General features: G+C 45.9%; 1 protein-coding gene across 1 annotated transcript; it reads right to left on the minus strand.

The window, feature by feature from the left end:
• Window positions 1-1,937: 1,937 nt before the first annotated feature.
• Window positions 1,938-18,903, minus strand: aclya (ATP citrate lyase a). Its single transcript, XM_070847554.1, has 27 exons — window positions 18,745-18,903; window positions 17,309-17,431; window positions 15,396-15,458; window positions 15,119-15,309; window positions 12,708-12,787; window positions 12,089-12,219; window positions 10,788-10,906; window positions 9,392-9,528; window positions 9,240-9,301; window positions 9,032-9,149; window positions 8,775-8,929; window positions 7,944-8,037; window positions 7,487-7,628; window positions 7,228-7,396; window positions 7,031-7,135; window positions 6,721-6,917; window positions 6,563-6,644; window positions 6,371-6,481; window positions 6,157-6,284; window positions 5,960-6,053; window positions 5,594-5,748; window positions 5,364-5,514; window positions 5,120-5,263; window positions 4,617-4,730; window positions 4,445-4,527; window positions 3,411-3,487; window positions 1,938-3,324 (listed from the first exon to the last, which is right to left on the minus strand). The coding sequence occupies exons 1-27, from the start codon at window positions 18,901-18,903 to the stop codon at window positions 3,230-3,232; spliced, it is 3,279 nt and encodes a 1,092-aa protein (XP_070703655.1). The 3' UTR covers window positions 1,938-3,229.
• Window positions 18,904-21,357: the final 2,454 nt, after the last annotated feature.

A 21,357-nucleotide genomic window follows, 5' to 3' on the forward strand; every position in this document is an offset into this window, starting at 1 on the left:
GTGGGGGGAAGGCGTGACCGCGTGGTGACGTCAGGTGGCAGGTCTGAGCTGAGCCCTACACATGGTGACCTGTGTGCATCCATGAAGGAGACAAACTGCTGCTGACATGTTTGCAGATCAGTGTGTTCACTGTGCAGACTGAGGGGCAGGCAGGCAGGCAGACAGACAGACAGACAGACAGACAGACAGGGGCAGACAGACAGAGGCAGACAGACAGACAGACAGACAGACAGGTTTCCTCCTGTGAACCTTTCTACAGACATTAAAGGTGTGTGCTTGAGCCTTTAACCCTCTGCTCATTCCTTGGAGGACCTTCTTCTTCTTCATGTCCCTAAAATGTGTCCAACCTCAGCTAGAAGGTTCCAGAAGTCAGTGAAGCAGAATGAGTGAGAAAAGACTTCAGACTGGGAGAAACATGGAGAAAATACAGGACTCCTCATCAGATGAGACTAAAGAAAGACAGAGAACATGTTGATCCAGATCTGAACTGTTTCAGGTTTTACTTTCTGAGCGACGGAGATTTGATAGAACAGAAAGATTTCCCCAGAGCCTCCACTGGTGTTTCTGCTTATTGTCCTCATTAACAGGTTATTAGTGTGAACAATTTCAGAGAGTAACTCCTGGAGGGAGATATTGAAAATGAAAAAAAAAAAACACACACAAGCGTACAAGTAAGGAAGCATGCTGTGTAAAAACACATCTGACACTCGTGACAAACAAAACTGTGTGAAAATTGGTTGAAAATTCCAAAAGTTGGGATGATTTTAATTGGAGTTTTTTAACAATCAAAACCGAACAATCTTTGACTTTAGAAATTAGATATCTGTCAAACTGAACATCAAGTCAAGGTGATAACTACAAATAATAATAAAAAATCTGGAAATAAATACTTATGTACGTACTTAAAATGTCAGTAAAATGAGCTTGTTAGCAATCATTAGCTATAGGCTATTAGCTTAACCGTCTAATAGCCTAACCAGCCATTAGCTTTACCAGATATTAGCTTAACCAGCCATTAGCTTTACCAGATATTAGCTTAATCAGCTATTAGCTTAACCAGCCATTAGCTTTACCAGATATTAGCTTAACCAGCCATTAGCTTTACCAGATATTAGCTTAATCAGCTATTAGCTTAACCAGCCATTAGCTTTACCAGATATTAGCTTAATCAGCTATTAGCTTAACCAGCTATTAGCTTTACCAGCCATTAGCTTAACCGGCTATTAGCTTTACCAGATATTAGCTTAATAGGCTATTAGCTTAACCAGATATTAGCTTAACCAGCCATTAGCTTAACCAGATATTAGCTTAACCAGCCATTAGCTTAACCAGCTATTAGCTTAATCAGCGTGCTGATAAAAAAAAAAAAAGAGGCTGATTTTGGACAAAACAGGAGAAAAGTCACTTTTCTTGTTACAAACTTGTGCTTGTTGAACAAGTGTGGTAATAACTGACTTACTGTCTCTGACACACTGGTGTGGTTAGGGTCAGGGTTAGAGTCCTCACTATCGGTGACTGTCACTGAAACAGAGCTGCCGGTGGCCACGCGCATCGGAAAACAGCATGTGGACCAAACCACTTTGAGGAATAGGGGGGTCATAATTTTTCAACAATTAAGAAACACATTGTTTCACGTTTATAATTAGCACCGCGTGTGTTGTGCTTTTATTGAACATAACTATATTATTCAAAATTATTTATTTGTGTTTCCAATGATTTTTTGGGGGGAGACAACTTTATGGCAGGGGGGGTCACGTCCCCTGTGTCCCCCCCGGGATTTCCGCCAGTGGTCTGAAGCATGTTTACAGTCTGCAGAGGTGAAGGACAGCAGGAGACCTCAAAGGGTTAAAAACAATGTCACAATGTCCTGTAACAGCCAAAACACACACACACACAGTTTATTTAATGACTTTATATGTAAAACATTGCACACACACACTGTATTATTACATTAATGACATTTATTTTACTCAGTTGTCAACACATAAACCCGTACAGAGGCACGTTTAGTTCACATCGAGATAATTAAAGACAAACACGGGTGACGTTTCTGTTTTTCTACCTTTGCAAAAGAAATAATGACACAGACGATGGCCGCCATAAATCTCCTGTCAGACCTCACAACTTCTGGAGAAAACGTGTAATGTTCCTTTATTTTAGAGAGTTTAGTTTGATGATTTTCAGCAGATTGTGTGAGTGAGACTTTTAACTGGTTTAGTCCAAATAAGAAAAGTCAAGGAGCAAAATATTTAACATTTACTACGACATGACTTTTAAAATCCTATTTTAAACAGAAATAAGACGAAAAGTCTCAAAACACAGGAAGACCCCAACATATTATGTAAAAAATATAAACGACGACATTTAACTGCTAAAATTATCACAGTGCTGTGCAGAAATATTTCAATGATCAGTTTAATGTAATGTTATTAGTGCATTTATGTTAACAAAAGAAAGTGGTACATCATATATGATAATATTTCATCTTTTTATAGCTAATTTATCACAGAAGTTGGAGCCTGAACTGGATCCTGTAAATCCACTTAAATAAGTTGTTAAAAATACACTTTTTATTAGTTAATTTATCTTTTTTGTTCTGGTGACGAACACTCGACTGTCTTATCCTCCCACATCGTCCACCAGCTGACAGGTTATGTGTCCTGGGGGGGTGAAGAGCTCCAGGAATGACTCACGAAACGGTCCTGTTAGCCACATTTAGCGCGCCGAAGGTGGCAAAAACATACGAGAAAATTAAAACTGGATCACTTTTACATAAATATAGCTCTGATCTACAGTATATTCTCATATCTTAGACATTATTTGCACCACGTGTTCCCTTGTAGTAAGCTCACGATTCTCAAGTGGCACAATGACGACACACACACGCACACACACATGCTGGGTTAATACGACAACGATGTGATGTTTGGGGGTAAATAACATTAATTCCCTCGACATTAATTCATCTTCATCGACTGTCTGACTGGAGCCTCACAGTTTAGCAGGTTTTAATATTCACAGAACTGCAGCACGAGCAGGTTTCCAAAACTAAAACTCTTCTTCAATATTTGCATTTTACAGCTGTATTAGCAGGAACACCTTTCCTCCGTTACCCTGCTGCTGCTTTGGGGTGAAAGGTCACAGTACGGCGGGGAGCTGAGATGAAGGGACGTGGGGATGTGGGGATACGCGGCCGGCCGACCCCCCCCCCACCCGCGCCTCCCTCTGATTACATGGACATGTGTTCTGGGAGCACGTAGGAGATGTCGTCCCAGGGGTGGCGGTACAGGCCCTGCTTCAGCCTCTTCTGGTCCAGGTAGTGTCCTGAGGAGACACGGAAAAGGAGGATTCACTGTCACGTCAGGTGTTCCCTGTGTGTGTGTGTGTGTGTGTGTGTGTGTCAGACTCACCGATGAATCCCATGCTGCGGCCCAGGACAAAGATCCCATTCAGAGCTCCAATTTCTACAAACTCATCAGCTTCGTCCCTGCGGAGGGGAAGGGGGGACATGACGGACAACGAGGGTCAGAGTTCAGGGACTTCAGGGGATGGCTGCACACAATATGGGCACAACACGACTTGTGCTGCACATAAAGGCCAACTCTAGTATCTTTAAGACATTATATCGCTCTCTTCACACACACCAGACTACATTCACAAAAACAGTATTTTTACATGGAAGACGCTGGTCCATCTCCGTCTCGATCACTAAGGTCGTTTGTTATTGTGCGACTTTGGCATTTTAAAAGGATTAGTTCAGGTCGCAATCTATTTATAGTACATAAACAAACTAACTGATGGAGGCAGCAATAGACCAGCTACTCCTGTGTTCTGTGAGCTAAAATCCCTGTTTTAGTGAATGTAGTCTGGTGTGTGTGCTGTTTGTGGTTAAACCAAAAGGATCTTCCAGGTCTCTCTCTGTAGGGATCCTTTCCATGATGCAGTCACACACTTAGAATAACACTCTGAGCCTGTCAGTGGATCAAACAAGCTCTTTTAGTGGACCTACTGTGATCAGGTGCAGTTACAGCCATTATAGTTTCTTGGCGATCTACTGGACCAACTGGAAAACTTTTCAAACCCAATATATGTAAAAAGCGTGAAAGGGTAAAGGAGTGATCCTCCAATTTTGGCAATAAATAGTCATTTTTAGTGTGAACAAACAGTTTCTGTATAATGATTCCTTGTAGTCCCAGTATTTCTTCACACATATTCATTATATTATTGTATAAATGAGCCTCTGACAACTAGGAGGTCTTGTTTTTTATGCTGCTACTAATTCAAAGAGCCTCGAGTCTCCGTTCTCTTGTTACATGGCCTCAATATAGAGAAGCATCCTGTCTGCCCGTTTCCCCGTTTTGTTTTGAATATAGTAAAAGTGTCCGTTAAGAGAAAGGAGGCGTGAACATCACATCACAAAGACAGTCTGTATTTATTGGCTCACCGTGTGAAACCATCACAGGTCCTGAGCAGGTCCACGAAGGCCACACCGATGAAGCCGTCAACATTCAGGATCAAGTTGGGTTTCTAATACAAAAACAAGAGGATCGAGTTATTTAAAAACAGGTGGAGTCACTGCGTGGAAAAGGCTGAAAACCAGAGGGGGTGAATCTGACTTTGGACGTGGTGATCTTCTCTACATCCAGAGCGTAGTCCAGCAGCTGGGTGGAGGGGAAGTTCTGCTTCACAAAGTCTTTCAGGATCTGGACCCTCATGTCTGGATTGTTGATCTGAGGAAGCACAGATTCATTCAAACATCAGTCCTGTTTTCCTCCAGCTCTGTGCAGCACATGAAACCTCTGGGATGAAGCCTGCTGAAGACTGAAGGGACCGTCTGAGGCTGCAGAATCACCGCTCTGTTTTATTATTATTGGTTTTATCTTTATTATTGCACATATTATTCTTTTGTCTCGTATTAGCTTCACCTCATGTCCTACAATGTTTTTAATTCTCTTTTAAAAACATGCAAAGCACTTTGTAACATCTGAAAATAGCTGTATAAATAAAGATTATTATAATTCTATTATTTCCTGTTTTACAAAACAGCTGATCTCTGATTTGAAGATGGTTTTCCTGCCGTCCACACTAGACACACCAGCGGAGGAGCCGTGCTACTCACCGACTTGACTCTGTGTCCGATGCCCATGATCAGCTTGCCTTCCTTCTTCATCTTGTTGACGAACTCCATGGGCAGCATGCCGCTGTCAAATGCCTTGCTGAACTGCTTTGCCGCAGCATCCAGAGCGCCTCCAAAACGGTCTCCCTGAAAAGTGACGAAAAAGGAAAAAAAAGACACGGTGAGAGAGGACATGCTCTGCAGGGCGGTAACCTGTGTACATGAACCTTAGGTGTGAGGGTCTTACGATGGTGAGAAGGCCGGAGGTGAGGCTGGAGATCAGGTCTTTGCCGGCTCGGGCGCAGACGATGGTGTTGTGGGCACCGGAAACAGCAGGGCCGTGATCAGCAGTCACCATCAGGCACATCTCGATGAACTGGCAGGCGTACCTCGGCAACCTGCGCGCAAAGAAGGAGGCAACAGTGGTTAAAACGGCTCAACAGCTGGTTCATCACAACCGCTCGGTTAGAGGCTGACCTCCTCTGGAACCACAGAAGCCCCAGAGTTCCTCCCAGGCCTATTTCCGACTTGAAGACCTCTGTGATGGGCATGCCGGCGTAGATGAGCTCCTGACCCCTCTCGTCACAGATGCTGGTCATGAAGGAAGCAGGCTTACGGATCAGACCCAGCTCCTGCAGGCAAACACAGGAAACACTTCAGTCCCCGTTCTCCCTTAAAGCAATTCAATTCAATTCAATTTATTTTGTATAGCCCAATATCACAACAGAGTGTCTCATAGTGCTTTACAAAGTTCACTGAAATAAACAAGTGTAAGCGAGCAAACAAGCACTCAAAGCTCGATTCATGCCGATCTTGTTCAGCTGTGTTCAGAACCGCACTCACTCGTGCCCAAGAGTAATCCATCGGCACAGTGGGGGGAGGCATCTCCGCAGCTGGCTGAATGACTCCTTTGGCAACAAGGTCGTCATAAACGGATCTGCAGGGATGAAAATGACACAAAACGGCTGTAAGCGGAGCTCAGGAATCATAAACTCGTCTGAAAAGTTAAGCAAGTAGTGAACATGACAGGGTGCACTGACATGATGAGGTCTCCCAGCTCATCAAAGCTCTTGGGGACGAAAGCACCGGCCTCCTTCAGAGCCGCGTTCTTGGCCACAGCGGTCTCAGAGGCCTGGTTGGCGCAGGCTCCTGCGTGGCCAAACTGAACCTGAGAAGCCAAAAAAGGTGCAACATGGGTCAGAAATGCCACAAAAAGCATCTTTGAATCTCGTTCCTCGACATGAGCCCTCTCACCTCTGAGGAGAACATGGTGGCACAGGTGCCGATACACCAGCACACCACCGGCTTTGTGATCCTGCCCTGTTTAATAGCCTGGCAGATCTTGTACTCCTCCGAGCCTCCAATCTGTAGAAGACAGATGCAGTCAGCAGAAAATCAATAACTGTGTGGAGCTGCAGGACCAGCGTGCGTAGATTTATCCCTCACCTCTCCCAGCACAACAATCATCTTCACTCCAGGAGTGTCTTGGTAGCGCAGCACGTGGTCGGTGAACACCGATCCTGGGTACCTGCACAGGAGTCCACACTTACACACCAATTCAAACCAACGTGCCAACATGCTGCAGATGAGAGGCCGCTACACACCTGTCCCCGCCGATGGCCACGCCTTCAAAAACACCGTCGGTGGTGCGGGAGATTATGTTGTTGAGTTCGTTGGACATGCCCCCTGAGCGGGACACATAGGCCACGCTGCCTGGCCGGTAGAGCTTGGAGGCGAGGATGTTGTCCAGCATGCCTCCTGTGTTCCCGATCTTAAAACAGCCGGGCTTGATCCCTCCGACCTGAACACACACACACACACACACACACACACACACACACACAGATTAGCTGGTTTGCTCAGATAAAAGCACAAAAAGCGATAAAGTGTGATAAATCTAATGAGAGGACTAACGGTTGCTGGTCCAATGATCGTAACGCCCTTCTCATCCGCCGCCTTGATGATCTTCCTGGTATGGGCTTCTGGGATTCCCTCAGCGATGATCGCGATGGTGTGAATCTGAGATCAATCGAATAAGAAGTTTTAACTTTAGAGCTGTTCTTCTCTACTTTAAGTGCCCTGCAGAGGTCACTGGATGATGGTGCAGCTACCTGTGGGTACTGCATGGTCTCCATGGTGCTGTCAAAGGCCGAACGCAAAGAGGCAAAGCTGATGAGCACGTCCACGTCGGGGTGCTTCTTCATGGCGTCGCTCATGTTCTTATACACGGGGATGAGGATCTCTTTGTGGCCCCAGTAGAACTTCTGCTTGTGGTCTCCACTGAAAGGCAGCGGGAAACTTAACCGTTTAGTTAAGAAGTTTTTATCACATTAACTGTACGACTGAGGACGAAGGGCACATCACACGTACGTGAACGGGTACACCATGGCTGCCACTGACGGCTCATCTCTGGAGCAGACGTAGTCAAAGTCCAGCATCCCCTGTACTGCCCGGGTCTGCATCCCCCACACGATAGACTTGGTGTGTTTGCTGAAGAGGGTGGTTGCCTTGGCTGCAGGGAGCAGAGAGGGGGACACCAGGTCACTAAAATCACTCTCTTTAGTTCCTATGCATGAATGTGCAAAAAAAAAAAAAAACATACTTTGTGACTTAACAGCAACACATCAGTACACTGAACTTCCATTTTGGTGAGTTTGGACTCCCGCTGCCTGAAGGGGGAGCTATAACACCTGAACTCACCCATGCATGAGCACATGGTGGTCATCTGTAACGCTGGCCACCAGCAGACCCATGTATGAAAACATAGAAGATCAAAGCCTGATGTGCCTGTGCAGTGGTGTGTGTGTGTGTGTGTGTGTGTGCTCACCGACAGGAGCTCCAGTTTTGGCCTTCTTGGCTGGTGAGCTCTGAACTCTGGCTTTGTTTTCAGAGAAAGAAGCAGTTCTGCTGGATGCCGGAGTCTGGAAGAAAAAAACCTGTTAAAATATTGATATTTAAAAACGTGTGTGTGCTAATGAGGATAGCTCTGGAAAATCATCCTGCTTTAACTGTAAAAACTGGCAAAACAGCAGTCCTTTAATTTTAGAGGCTTGAGAAAAGAGCAGGTTATTTTATAAAGACACAGCGAGTCTTAATGTTGTTGAGTTTTGTGCAGGATTCCTTCGATTCTAAAAACAAAAGCTTGTACAAAAACGTGAGACTATTATTCTGTAAAACTCTTTGCACCATGTTGTAGTACACTACTACACATAGTATTAATCCTGTAATGTTCCATTTGTCCTCGTCATCTCTCTGTCTTATATATATCACTACATCTGAAGCAAACAGGCAAACCCATGCATGTGTGTGCACACGTGTGCCGGCACACACACACACACACACACACTTGGCTGAAAGCCTACGCACTGCACAGTCTTAATGGACGCCTCGGGGCAAACGCAGCGAGTTACTGACTGTGGTTTCAAGACTATTGGAGGGAGAGCGATCCGCTGTGCCCTGCAATGCTCTTACACAAAAGAGCCACTAATGATGTGGTTCACTAAACAGGGCAGACAGTCATAACTGAAACAGAGGCTGTGGCATGCGAGTCTTCTGCACCACGCTACTGGTGGAGTTGATGGTGTAAATTTGCCGCACAGCGAGCCGATGCAGCATCCTGACAGCCTATTTGTCTCCGTGGAGACACCATGTGTCATACCGATGTGCTGCCGCTGGAGTTGAGGAGGAAGTTGGCAGTGTGGGCAGCAACAGGAGGCTGGTTGGGGATTGGCCGGTGGCCCAGCGCCATGCCGACAATGGCGGTCATGTGAGTTTCTGTGCCGAAGACGTGGATGGGGATCCCAGTGGTCTTTCCTGAGGAGCGCAGGCAGAACCAAATGAGTAACATAGCAGATAAATAAGCACTCATGTCACGGTGCCATACAGATGTGTGTAAAGTGAGAATGTACAACATACCAACTTCTCCCATCACCCGGAGACCTTCCTGGTAGTTGGGGCCTCCACGGCGGACAAAAATGGTGACTTCATGCTCCTTCAGTGGCACCTGATAGTCTCTGATGGCTCGAACAATCCCCTAGCACAGACAGGGACATGCTCAGTGAACAACCTGATGGGGAGGTGATGTTAAAGCTTCTTTATAGACTAACAGCACGTGGTACCGCACCTTAAATGTTGCTGCGACATTTGTGAAGTTTGCGATGCTTCCCCCAATGATCAGCACCTTTCCTGGAAAACATTATGATGGAAACATCATGTGAGAAACATAGAGAGACGACTCTGAGGACACACAGGCGCTTTTGGCAGCAGTTTTCTAACCGTCAGGGTGTTTCTCTCTGGTCATCAGAGACAGGATGGTCTTGGCGTAGTCGTAGGTCTGCTGTTCGCTTGGCGCTCCCGAATACTCGCCATAGTTGGCCAGCTCGTTGACGCCACCCAGGTCACAGATCGTGTCACTGAGGAGAGTTTTACATTAGTCACCCACACAGAGGAAAAAGTGATCACATGTGAGACACACAGCTGCTCTTGTTGCTGAGTCATGTCTGGACGAGCTTTCCAGCTCCAGAATGATTGAGGACATGCCTTTATTTTGAAGGATGTAGAGAGTACACTTAAAACAGGATGAATATGCACAAAAAGTAAAGAAGAAGAAAAGCAGCCAACAAGAGAACACAGCTAAAAACGGGCAGCAGTTTGTAATCCTGGTTTGAAAACTGACGGTGTTGTAAAATGTTGTGCAGCACAAAAACTAAAAGCAGTTTTTCCGGCGAGACTTAAAGCATCAATCACTTAAACGAGTGAAACTGAAGGACCGGTTTAAGGGCTTGATGGTAATTTGCCATCATATATCACCTCCTAATTAAACTGGTTTGAATAAACAGAAACCAAAGCCTGTCCTGTCTTACAGTTAGAGACACCACATCCAACCTTTTTATACAACATGTGATGATGAGCAGTGGTTTAAACATGGAGGCGGGTGTGTCCGTAGATAAAAATCACCATAAACGTCATCTTACTGATAAGTGAGTCAGTTTCAAATTTGACGTTGACTACCGTCCATAATATCTCTAGAGAACAGCATGTGTTTGGATTTAATTTCATATTAAAAAGTGCACCTGCAGCTTGTTAAAGGTGTGTTCAGAAGCTGAGTGATCGGTGTCAGAAAGAGAAATACAGAACTGTATCATCTGCATACAGACGGACACTGCTGTTTGTAATAACAGATGATCAGCAACTCCTGCACTTCACTTCAGTTTACAGCTGGACTCTAACGGCACTTTTCCCGTCTGTTCTGGATTAATTCTCCACTGCAACCAGACAACAACTTGAGAGTGCGCAGAGGGAATAATTAGTCACGGCTGATGTGTCTGCACGTCACGCGCTACACCCCCGACAGACGGCGGAGAGACGGAGATGCTGCTCATTCCTCCAGACTCTCACTAAAAACGCCAACATCTAAGAATCCATTTAGCAGGCAGCTGAGCGGGCAGACTGAGCTGCTGCACCATCAGTCTCACTGCTGTGCAGCACCGACATACTCCTCTAATGCTGAACCCAATTATGTGCAGTGTTATCAGGGCAATGAGGACAAAGTCCAGGGGCAACTTAAGCAACGACTGGATCATGTCAGACACACGGCTGCTGGGGTCTTATTTATTCAGCTTTTTTTTTTTTTAATTCTAATGTAGTTTGGTCCTGCTCTGGCTCTGGGTACCTGTACACCACGGAGGCTCCTCCTCCTGCTACCATGGTCCAGATCCGGCCCTGGGGGTTGAGCAGAGTCAGTTTGAGGCTGGCACCACTCTTGGCATCAAGGTCGGCAATGTAGGCCTCCTGCAAAAGTCAAAGAAAAGGTCAATGAAGAGGGGAGAGGTTTCTAGAGGTGGTGGTGGCGGTGGGGGGGGGGCCTTAATCAGAGCAGGACCTGCACAAGCACCTCTTCACATGGCCATAACTCATTGCCTGTGATTTTAAAGAGCCAGTAATTGGAAATACTGTATAAATCCAGAGAGTGACGGAGGACGTGATGTGCATCAGTGGTTGTTTGTGACAGTCGGAGCCACAGCTGGTGGCTGAGCGTAAAAAAAGCTCCCAATCAAAGGCACCCGCTGTCCCTCATCCCCACTCACAGCAGTCCAATTAGACCGGCCACAGTCTGTCTCCAACAAGCTCCTGCAAGCATCAGCCAAAAACTGGAGAAAATAGTCCCCTTCACAGACTAGTTTCTTTATTTTTCATGCTTCACCTTTAAAACAACCTTTACTTGACAATATCCACGCCTCTCCATAATAACAGCAACATCAATGATATTGATGATTATAGTATTAGTAATGATCATCAGACGTATATTGTGCTTTTCAGAGTTCTTAAAGACAGTTCACATACATCAGGATAAGACAGAACAGAACTCTAAACGATGAGGGAATAAAACCATGAAGAAAAACATGGGCGGAGGTTTAATAAGTGGATGAGTCACACAGGCTGTGGGATCAGTGTGTGGTGTGTAAGTCGTGTGTGTAAACCCACTGAGAGTTTAACTTCGGGCTGACTAATCATAAATCAGTTTTACTGGAGGCCACCACACCACTAGGTTACAGTTTAGCCTGTTAATTTAATCTAAGAACAAATTGTAGATAATCAAATCAGCCTCTGAGGTCTCCTACTCCACATTTAGTGATAATTTAATTTGGAATGACAGGAAACAGTGAGTTAACACTCTTGTCATTATTTGTGTGCATAATAATGTATTCTCTTAGTCTGCTCATCACACTGTCTGTGTATTCCTGCATGTATTATGTTCAAGGGTTTTAACACCTTGTTTTTATTACTTATTAACAGACACAATCTTTAATCCTGCATTGCTGTAATTATTTCCTGTAATCTGCTGCCTGGAGGGTTTTTTCCTCTTCTTCACATTTACTTGCAAATCATATGTTGCACTTTTTCCATTTCTTATTATGTGTAAATAAAGGAAAGGAAATCGCTCCCTCTCCCTCTCTGTCTGTCCAGCCTCACCTCGGGGTAGGCCTCCCTGCCGAAGGGTGGAGGGAACTCCACATTGCCCCACTTGGCCTTGCAGATGTAGTCGGCTGTGGCGTCGATCTTGGCTGCCATGTCCAGCACGTAAACTCCATCTTTTGTGACCACTGAGAGAGAAAGAAGGGAGTGTTAGGATGTCTACAGACGCCCACCTGCTGAGATTCAGTGTTTTAAACGCGTCACACTCGGCCACAGGTGACCACAGGAGGTGGAGGGGAAGTGAAGATGAGGAGGAGGAGGACATCAAAGCAGGGAGAGCTGGTCTCAGCAGCGCTGCCACATCCACAGGAACAGCTGCCAGAGGGCATGTACTGGTGCCCAATTATTCCATTATAAACACAGGCTGCCTTCATCAAACAGCCAAGTGGATGAATTATTTAATGATTTCCTCCCTCTGTGTTAAAAATGTGGCGGAATAAACTTCTGCCTCCTGGTTTCAAGATGATCTTTTATTATGCATCAATGTTTTCCTGCCTAATTTCCGTTTGATGTCCCCTTTCCTGCTAACATATTCATGAATCTGTGTTGGAATAAAGCTGCTCGTTCAGACGAAGAACATCGAGATACTGAAAAACAAAAACCAAGACGAGCCTACCGAGCGGATTGATCTCCAGGTAGGTGAAGAACAGGTCCTCGTACAGGTTGAAGAGCCCGACAACGAAGCTGGCGAGGACCCTGCAGAGAGAAAACACATCAAACTCATCTCTGAGTCCGTTACTGCAGCACCAGAGCGGACGGAGGATGTGATCATAGGAAATAAAAGGAGATGTAAACCACAGCTGAAATAATCAGCAGAGCAACAGACAGTGAATCGGTATCTATTTTCATAATCAATTAATTTCATTTCAGTCACTTTTTCAAGCAAAAATGTTGAACATTTGCAGGCAGCAGCTTCTTAAATGTGAATATATTCTGCCTGAACCTGTTTTATATCATTATAAATGAAAATCTTTGGGTTTTGGACTGTTGGTCAAACAAAACAATCAACTTGGAAGCATCTCTGAGCATTTCCCTGATATTTTGTAGACAAAACAATCAATTAATTGAGACAAGAAATCACTGAAAATGTGAATTAGTTCTCTAAATGCATAGGACCTTCAAGAAGACAGGATTAAACTGTCAACTGAATACACAAAAACCCATTTAATTATCCTCTAAAACCACGTCTTGTTTTCAGTAGCAAACATACCTGAATATATAAATCCTCCTTGTTTATGTCTATAAACTAGATTTCCCTCAAAACAACAACAAAGCAAAGTTAAAGTCAAAAGGAATTCCTCACTTTTTAATTGTGGGCTGTGAAACTTATCCACTTCTGTCTGCTGATTTAAAACCACAGAACAGCGGCGGCTCAAATGTCCACATAAATCAAACCATGAAAAATCACAGCCGATATAATTGAAGCTCTGCTGAGGCCGAGCTGGACAGTAAACAGTCCACCTGTAAATTAGCTGCACAGAGCCTTACAGCGGAGGAGGGGAAATCTAATTTACTTCCTCCGGCACATGTCAAAACTGGGCAGCGAGGAGCGGGGGGGAGCAGGAGGAGGAGGAGGAGGAGGAGGAAGGGTTTTGCTCTCCTGTCAGATTTCCAGGCACCTCAGAGCCTTTGTAACCACGTCAGCCTGTTGTCAAGACTCCAACTGGCCCGCAGGGGAAAACAGTGACCAAACCCCCCGAGTGACTCAGCCTCTGATGGACGGGTGGAAAACTGGCCGAGTGTTTTCACCGAGGAGGGTGAGGAGGGTGAGGAGGGTGAGGAGAGGAGTGTTTGGGGTGAGCAGAGTGATTTCTGGGGCAGCTTCTTCAATGTCAGCCAAGACAGTGAGTCAGAGGCTGCCATGGGGAGGAGGGGGGGGGGGGGGGGAGATAGATGGGAGACGTTGGAGGGGGCGAGCCACTGCGTCGGGCCCATCAAACTAAACGGACGTGCTCTGAATGTGGAGGTGGTGTAACAGAGGCTGGTTGGAGAGAGGCGAAGCAGAAGGGGGGGGGGTTGTCATTTGTCTAATGGAACCCCCCCCAACACTTACTGCCAATATCAAAGTGCTTCCTCTAACTTCATTTGTGTGATGGTCTCTTTCCCTCTCCCGCTCAGGAGTTCTTCTTCTTCTTATACAATAGAAAATGTTTCTTAGTTTTGGTGTGAAGCCGCTTTGTTACGTCAGCAGAGATAAAAATAGATTATTATCAATAAGAAATGTCCCAAATCATGATGGAACACAAATCATCCTCTTCATCAACACATCCACAGCTAGAATGGAGAGTTTCCACAGTAGCTGCAGAGTCACTGCTTCAAAATGACTTTAAACTTTTCTTTACTTTCAAAAGGCTCCTCCTCCTCCTCCCTCCTTCCTCCTCCCTCCTCCCTCCTTCCTCCTCCTTCCTCCTCCCTCCTCCCTCCTCCCTCCTCCTCTCTGAGCCTCCTGGTGGACTCTGACTCTGTTTCACTGTCTCCTCTCTGTCAGACTGTCTGATGAGTCCTCCTCCTCTCTTCAGGTTGCTCTGCACTGAACACACTTGTTCCAAAACACTGGAACACAAACTTTTCCTCCATTGAATCAGACTTTCAGCCTCACCTGAAGGTCTGTAGAGCAGCCAATAGGAACGCTCTCTCTCTCTCCCTCTGAGATTTACTAAAACCTAAAAGTTTTCTCTCAGACCAGCTGAACTACGACATGATTTGGGGGTGTGAGACTAAATATATGTTTAAATGTTTAAATGCTTTCAAACATGATCTCTGCACGAGCATCAGTGTTCTTTAAGAGCCAAACATGCACAAACACAATAAGAGAAACAAAACACAACAGAACATTCAATAAAGTAAAGTCTATTGAATAACATCACCACCACAGGTTTATCTCCGTACCTCCACCTACTGCAGCACCAGTGTCGACCAAACACACCTGGGACTCTGCGTTCCATCACACAGGTATCTTATCATCCACACCCAGCACTCGTTTGCTCTGCACCACTGACACACAAACACTTTTCCCATCCAACTCACGCCTTCTTGTCGTTGGGGACGTGAGTCAGCAGCTCCTTCTTCACAGAGTCCTCGCTGATCTTTTCGTCCACCCCGATCAGCAGCTTCTTGGCCTTGGCGTCGACATCTCCCACGTCCACTCCTCCCTCGTGGTGGAACAGCACGTAGTCGCCCTCCCGGGTGGCGTAGATGCACACGTAGAACTCCTCTTCCTGAACAACGAGCCGTTAAAGTCACACAGACGTCGCCGGTAACCTCACCACTAAATGAAATGTAAAGGTGTAAAAGGTGCTTTTACCTGCTTATGGGGGACAAACGGCTCGATGAGGAAGTTCTTGAGAACGCCCTTTGCTTTACCCACCTGTGGATGAGCAGCAAAATAACTCTTTTAATACTTAACAGAGTGAAGAGACATCAATACAACGTGTTAGCATCAACTCTCAACAGCCTCTCACTGGTCTGCAGACATATCAGACACAAACTGGCTGAACAGGTGGATAAAAAGGTGTATTCAATCAAAATTAAACCAAATACTGAATAAAAACTCCGCACCAGTGGAGCGACATTTCAAAAGAAAAATGAAGACAGGTTGAGAAGAGGGAGAAAGAAAAAGGTCATCGTGTGTGTAGCGCCAACGCCGCCACAGCTCGTTTGGTGGAGCTGTCAGCGCGGCTCTGTTACAGGCCAGCGGGCACAAAGTGAGGGGGAGCCGCAGAGGAACAATAGACGGGAGGGAGGGAGGGAGGGAGGTGCCATTTAGAGGAATGCAAATAAAAAAAGAAAAAGAAAGCAGATCTCACTGAAAAACCCTCAAGAGGCTCCGACCAACTGCAGATGAGCTCACAGCTCCATTAGGAGGAGAGAGCAGCCGTCCATGTTGGGAATGATTCAGTTAAACCACTTTGATTACACTAAGTGAAAAGACCATTTAATAACATGAAGCACGTGGACAGCTGGAGGAGAGAGAGAGAGACGTGAGCAAGTGTTAAAAAGGTGCATTCAAATAAAGTACTAATAGTAAATACAGCAGCTCAAACATCACAGGACGTCTGCAGAGTATTTAAGGTGCAACGTTCAAGAATTTGATGCAGAACGAAGGTGAAAGAACCAAACAGGTCTTTCTGCTCAGCGCTCTCACTCCTCCCCTCTTCTAGGAGCTGCACAGTATCGTAGGCAGCACTGAGGTACAAAAGGAAAGGAAAGCTGGACGTCCAGGACAAAATACAAACACCTTATTCAACCTTTAACCTTTGTCAATACGTCTTAAATGACCGAGCCGGAGGTTCCACACATTATGGAAGCTTGAAATGGATCCAAAATTTGTCTTTTCTGTCACCACCTCTGTGGATTTATACTCATTTACTCAGTCACTCCTTCATTTCTTCCCTTTTTATGGTTGCGTTTTATTGTACGATTCTTTTTTTCCCCAATTTCTCTTTTAAAATCGACTCCTGTAACCCTGTCTGTGTTTGTCTGTCTGCTCAAGAGCCAACAGAGAACATTTTATATAAACTATTACAAAACTATTTGATGGATTTATAAAAAAAAAAAAGAAATGAATGATGCAAAGCAGCTTTCTTATCCATCATAAGAACAAGATGGCAGCATCAGGTCACTGAGTTCTTCTACTTTAACATATTAAAGCACTAATTAAAATACTTATTTGGCCACATTGTACTTCTGCTGTTAATTAGTCTGCATAATGAACCGAATCACTCGTCTCTTCAGACACACAGACGACGGCCCGACTCTCCTCGCTGCAGCTGCGGCCTCATTTATTCTCTTTTACTGCAGACGGCTTCATCTCGTCTGCGAGGAGACGAATCTACACAATCTGACTCTCCGCTCTCCTCCGGGACTCGTGTCTCGGTTTATGAGGCGCTGCAGCGTCTCAGTGATCACAGTGATGGATCCTCTGCGCTGACTGGATAGATGGAACGACTGTTTATTCACCAGCGGAGCGCGCTGCAGCTGACTGGACTGATTTACCACCAGAGGACGGATACTGAAGCCCTCAGCAGTGAAAAACACACCAGCCAAATGCATGAATGCAAACAGGGAGGGGGGGTGAAGGAAAGAGCAGCAGGAGGAGGGACTGAGTGAAGCTCTGGGATCGAATATTGATCGAAGGAGCGCTCAGCAAAGTGCCCACTCTCTGCCGGAGGAGGGGAGAGGTGGAGGGAACGGAGAGGGAGAGGGTGGGTGACGTACGGTCGTCTCTTTCATGAGGCGGGGCTTCAGCCACTCTCGGACGCCGCCCAGGTCCAGGTTGACCCCGACCAGGCCCAGCTTCCCTCGCCTCTTGATCAGCTGGTCCGGCTTCACCACCAGCCGCTGGAGGAGGAGGAGGAGGAGGAGGAGGAAGAACCAAAGATAAAAACTATTAAAACATCAACTTGTCTAAAACACATCAACTGTGACGGCTCTACATTCATTTTTTTATTTATCTGTGATAATTATTGGTGTTAACACTTATTTATTGGGGTTTTCTAAGACACGACATCATCATCATCTGAAGGTTTATGTGCAGGACCACAACAAACTAACTAACTAACCAGCAAAGAAAGGAAAAATAAGACACCAAACATGTGCATCACAGTGAATTAATGAGTTCGAGGTTTCGCAGGTTGCATCTGATTTTTTCCAGCTTGATGTTTTGTCTTTGACCCGTTGGATGTGAGAAGGAGGAGCTGCACTCAGCTGACGATGAGCAGAAAGTAAATGCTGCTGGAGGACTGAGATTATCTTCAGGTTTTGGACTCCAGACAAAAATGATTCGGCAATAATCATGAAAATAGAAGGCAGATTAAAAAGGGGAAAAGGTTTATAGCACAGATTAAATATGAATCTATTAATATAGATTATTAAAGTCGATCCAGCTTTGAAATGTGTTCTATGGTTAGAAAACCTGCTACCTCTCATAAAGGATGGTTTATGCTGATGTTAACACACACAGTTTAAACTGGAGTCTCTCCTTCTGACGTCAAAGCAGAAAAGTGACGTCCCCCCCCCCCCGACGAAGAGTCTGATAGAGAGGATGACTTGTGACGGCGGACCCATTAGACTCTGGATGCTCGCCAGCCAGCACAGAAACGGGGCAGCGGGTGAAAGTTAATGCAATTTCCTAATCAATCCTCCTGCAGCACATATCTCCGTGGATCTGCCCTCCACATCCTCCTCGCTCCTTCCAGATAAAAGCCGTGAGGGAGGGGGGGGTATTTTATCCTGAGGCACAGGGTAATTAAATTAACTTCTATTACAGCCTATCTGTCATCAGAGCGATGAGGTGGGCGAGGACCGTGTACCTGGAGATCAGTTAGTGGCAGAGTCACTACGCCTGCTGACCTCTGACCTCTACCCCCCCCCCCCACCCCCCACCCCGCCGACAGAGCAGGAGGGAGTCTGTGTGTCCACAAATTCAGAATGAAAGAGAAAACAGCTTCAGGAAGACTCTGCTGTCTGCTAACGAGCGGCAGGAGAGCCTGAGGAGCCGTCTCCATAAAGAGGAGACGGTGCTTTAGGCTTTTATGGGCTATAAATTAGCAGCATAACAAACCGACTGTCCTCTCAGCCTCGGGAAACATTACTTCATCTTCATGCTGGTTGCTCCCCCCCCACACACACAGTGCTGCTTTCTGCCGTCTCACCTCTGTGAGCAGCCACGGGTGCTCCTGCGCCAGCCGGGCAAAGTCGGTCTCAGCCGTCACGTTGGCGTAGCGGAAGCGGTTCTGCACAGCCGCCGACGTGCAGATGTGCTTGTAGAGGAACTCCTTCCCCGTCTGCTCGGAGATGGCTTTGGCCGACATGACTGCTCGGGCTGGATTGAACTGAGGGGAGAGGCACAGCGAGGGAGGGTGAAGGGTGAATACAGAGCAGATAGTGAGACGTGGACAAACACAGAAAAGATGGACAGACACCAGGGAGGAGTTTAAAGGGCAACATGACAAAAACAACCACGGCGGCTGCTGTCTGGTGAGCAGGCGACTGAAGGCAGAGGAGTGAAATCTAACCAGAATAATAAAGACAGACCACCAGAAAATTAGATTCCACGCTGAGGCTTCGATCCTGAAGCACAGACAGAGTTTGTGTTTGTCTCTGAACCCGGACGGTGAAGCCAGTGGAGCTGAATCCAACACGATTAAGCTCGGTTTGTTTGGCCGCCACAGTAATGAGCTACCGGCCACTTATTTACCACTCAAACCACCGGACTCACGGTGGAGCTGCAGGGTGCAGACACATGCAGGGATAACAAGGAATTGATTTTTTTTTTTCTTTTTCCTGAGCCTGGACGCCTTTCTGGCACAATGTGAAGGAAGTAAAGTGAGAAATTCAATCAGTGGTAATAGCACCTATAAATTTTACAGCCACAGAGGAGGCGTGACCTTTGAACCGACACACAGACAGGACAGCGGCACTGAATTAAGAAAACAAAAACCACGTAAAAGGTGAAGCTGAGGGGCTGAAAGAGGTCACATGATCCCCGAGTGTGACATCACAAGAGGGGCCAAAGCTAAACGGAGCGTTTTCACACACATCTACTGAAAGATGGAGCAGAAACAGAGAGAGGACGTCCTTTTTTTCCAAGTTTTGGGTCTCTGGAGAGAAATTCATGTTGAAAAGACATTAAAGAAAAGTACATTTCACAATATGTCCCCTCTAACCTCAGATTATTGGCATCTCGACGTACCAGTGCCGACATTAACGATGATATTTAACAGTGAAACACTGATGTCGTGTTAATAAAACACATCTGATGATGAAACCAGTCTGTGAGGACGTGATGAGTCTCACACACAAACCGCCTCTGAGGTTTAGTTTCAGTCGACAGAGCTGATGGCAGATGCTCGGTCCTGTTTTTCAGTATATCTGGTTACTTTTTCACTGCCCATTAACTCTAAATGCTCTTTTTGGTGCCTTTTTTTGTTCAGTCATGGTCACAGACGCTCTCTCCACCTGTCTGACAGCACCACTGTTCTATGTTCTTTTCTAATTTTCTAAAGATGGTGCGATGATATAGATATAGATATAGATATAGATCAGATCACACACATTTAAAAAGATACCGAGAAAAGAAGCTCATCAAGGCTGTAAATCACAGGCGTTGGTGGATCAGGTCACCTCTCCGTTCCTGCTTCATTAAGCTGAAAGCTCTCTACACAGGCTGCCTTCTCCTAAACAGATAAATGGGACCGTCGTGGATCTTTGTCATTATTGATCCTGGCTGTCCCTGAGTCACCACAGCGCTGCCTCCAGACCAGGACAGCACGGTGCCTCCAGACCAGGACAGCACGGTGCCTCCAGACCAGGACAGCACGGTGCCTCCAGAGATCCTCCAGAGCTCCTCCAGGATCCTCCAGGATCCAGAAATCATTTGTTTTCATCATCTGAGCAGGTAATCTGTCACTCAGGTGGAGCACAATGAGGTGTAAAACCAAAGCCTGATGGATGTCTAGGGGGGGGGTCACAGGTCTGAGTCACAGTGAGGTGAGAATAAAACATGCAATAAATAAAAAGGATGAAAGTGAAGTAAATTAAACACCTGTGATCTTTGTGGTGCTCAGTCAGAAGATGAATGAATGAATGAATGAATGAATGAATTAATGCATTAATTTATTAATTCATTCATTCAGTCACTGACTCAAACCGGTCAGACAGCTTTATGTATGTTTGTGAGCAAATAACCAGAAAACCTTCAGAGAAAACTCAAACTTCCTAAATAACTGAGGCACTTAAATGCGCCGTGGTGGACTGAGCGCTTCAACTGGTTTTAAACGTTTTAGACAGAAAAACACTGAGTTCAAACACAATGAGTAGTTTACCGGGTTTCTGCTGCGGCTCCCCGGTGCTCTGTGCTCGGCTCTGGATCCTCCGCGGCTCCTCCCGGTGCTGCTGCTGCTCTCTGGCCGTTCGCGGTGCTGCGCCGCGGGGCTTCCTGGGAGTTTTTAGTGCCGCTGCGCTCCGATCTGCTGATAGGCTGGGCCGATGTTTCCTGCCTTCTGATTGGTCCGCTCCGCACCATGCTCTATTGCTGCGTTCAATGACGCTGGGAAATTTGGCAACCACGCTGCTGATGGGCAAATAATCAAATTCAAGAAGTGAAATCAACTTCACTTTTGCTGCAGTCATGCTTTGGAGCAGTGACAGCCCCGTTAGATGAGTTCAAGTACCACTCAAGTATGTTGCATATGTGTTTATTTTTTTACTTCTGCTCTTTCAACCATTTAACTCACTTGTAAACTAGTTTTCATGCACAAGAACCA

Source organism: Pempheris klunzingeri, chromosome 17 (genome assembly GCF_042242105.1).
Source record: "Pempheris klunzingeri isolate RE-2024b chromosome 17, fPemKlu1.hap1, whole genome shotgun sequence".
Taxonomy (NCBI): domain Eukaryota; kingdom Metazoa; phylum Chordata; class Actinopteri; order Acropomatiformes; family Pempheridae; genus Pempheris; species Pempheris klunzingeri.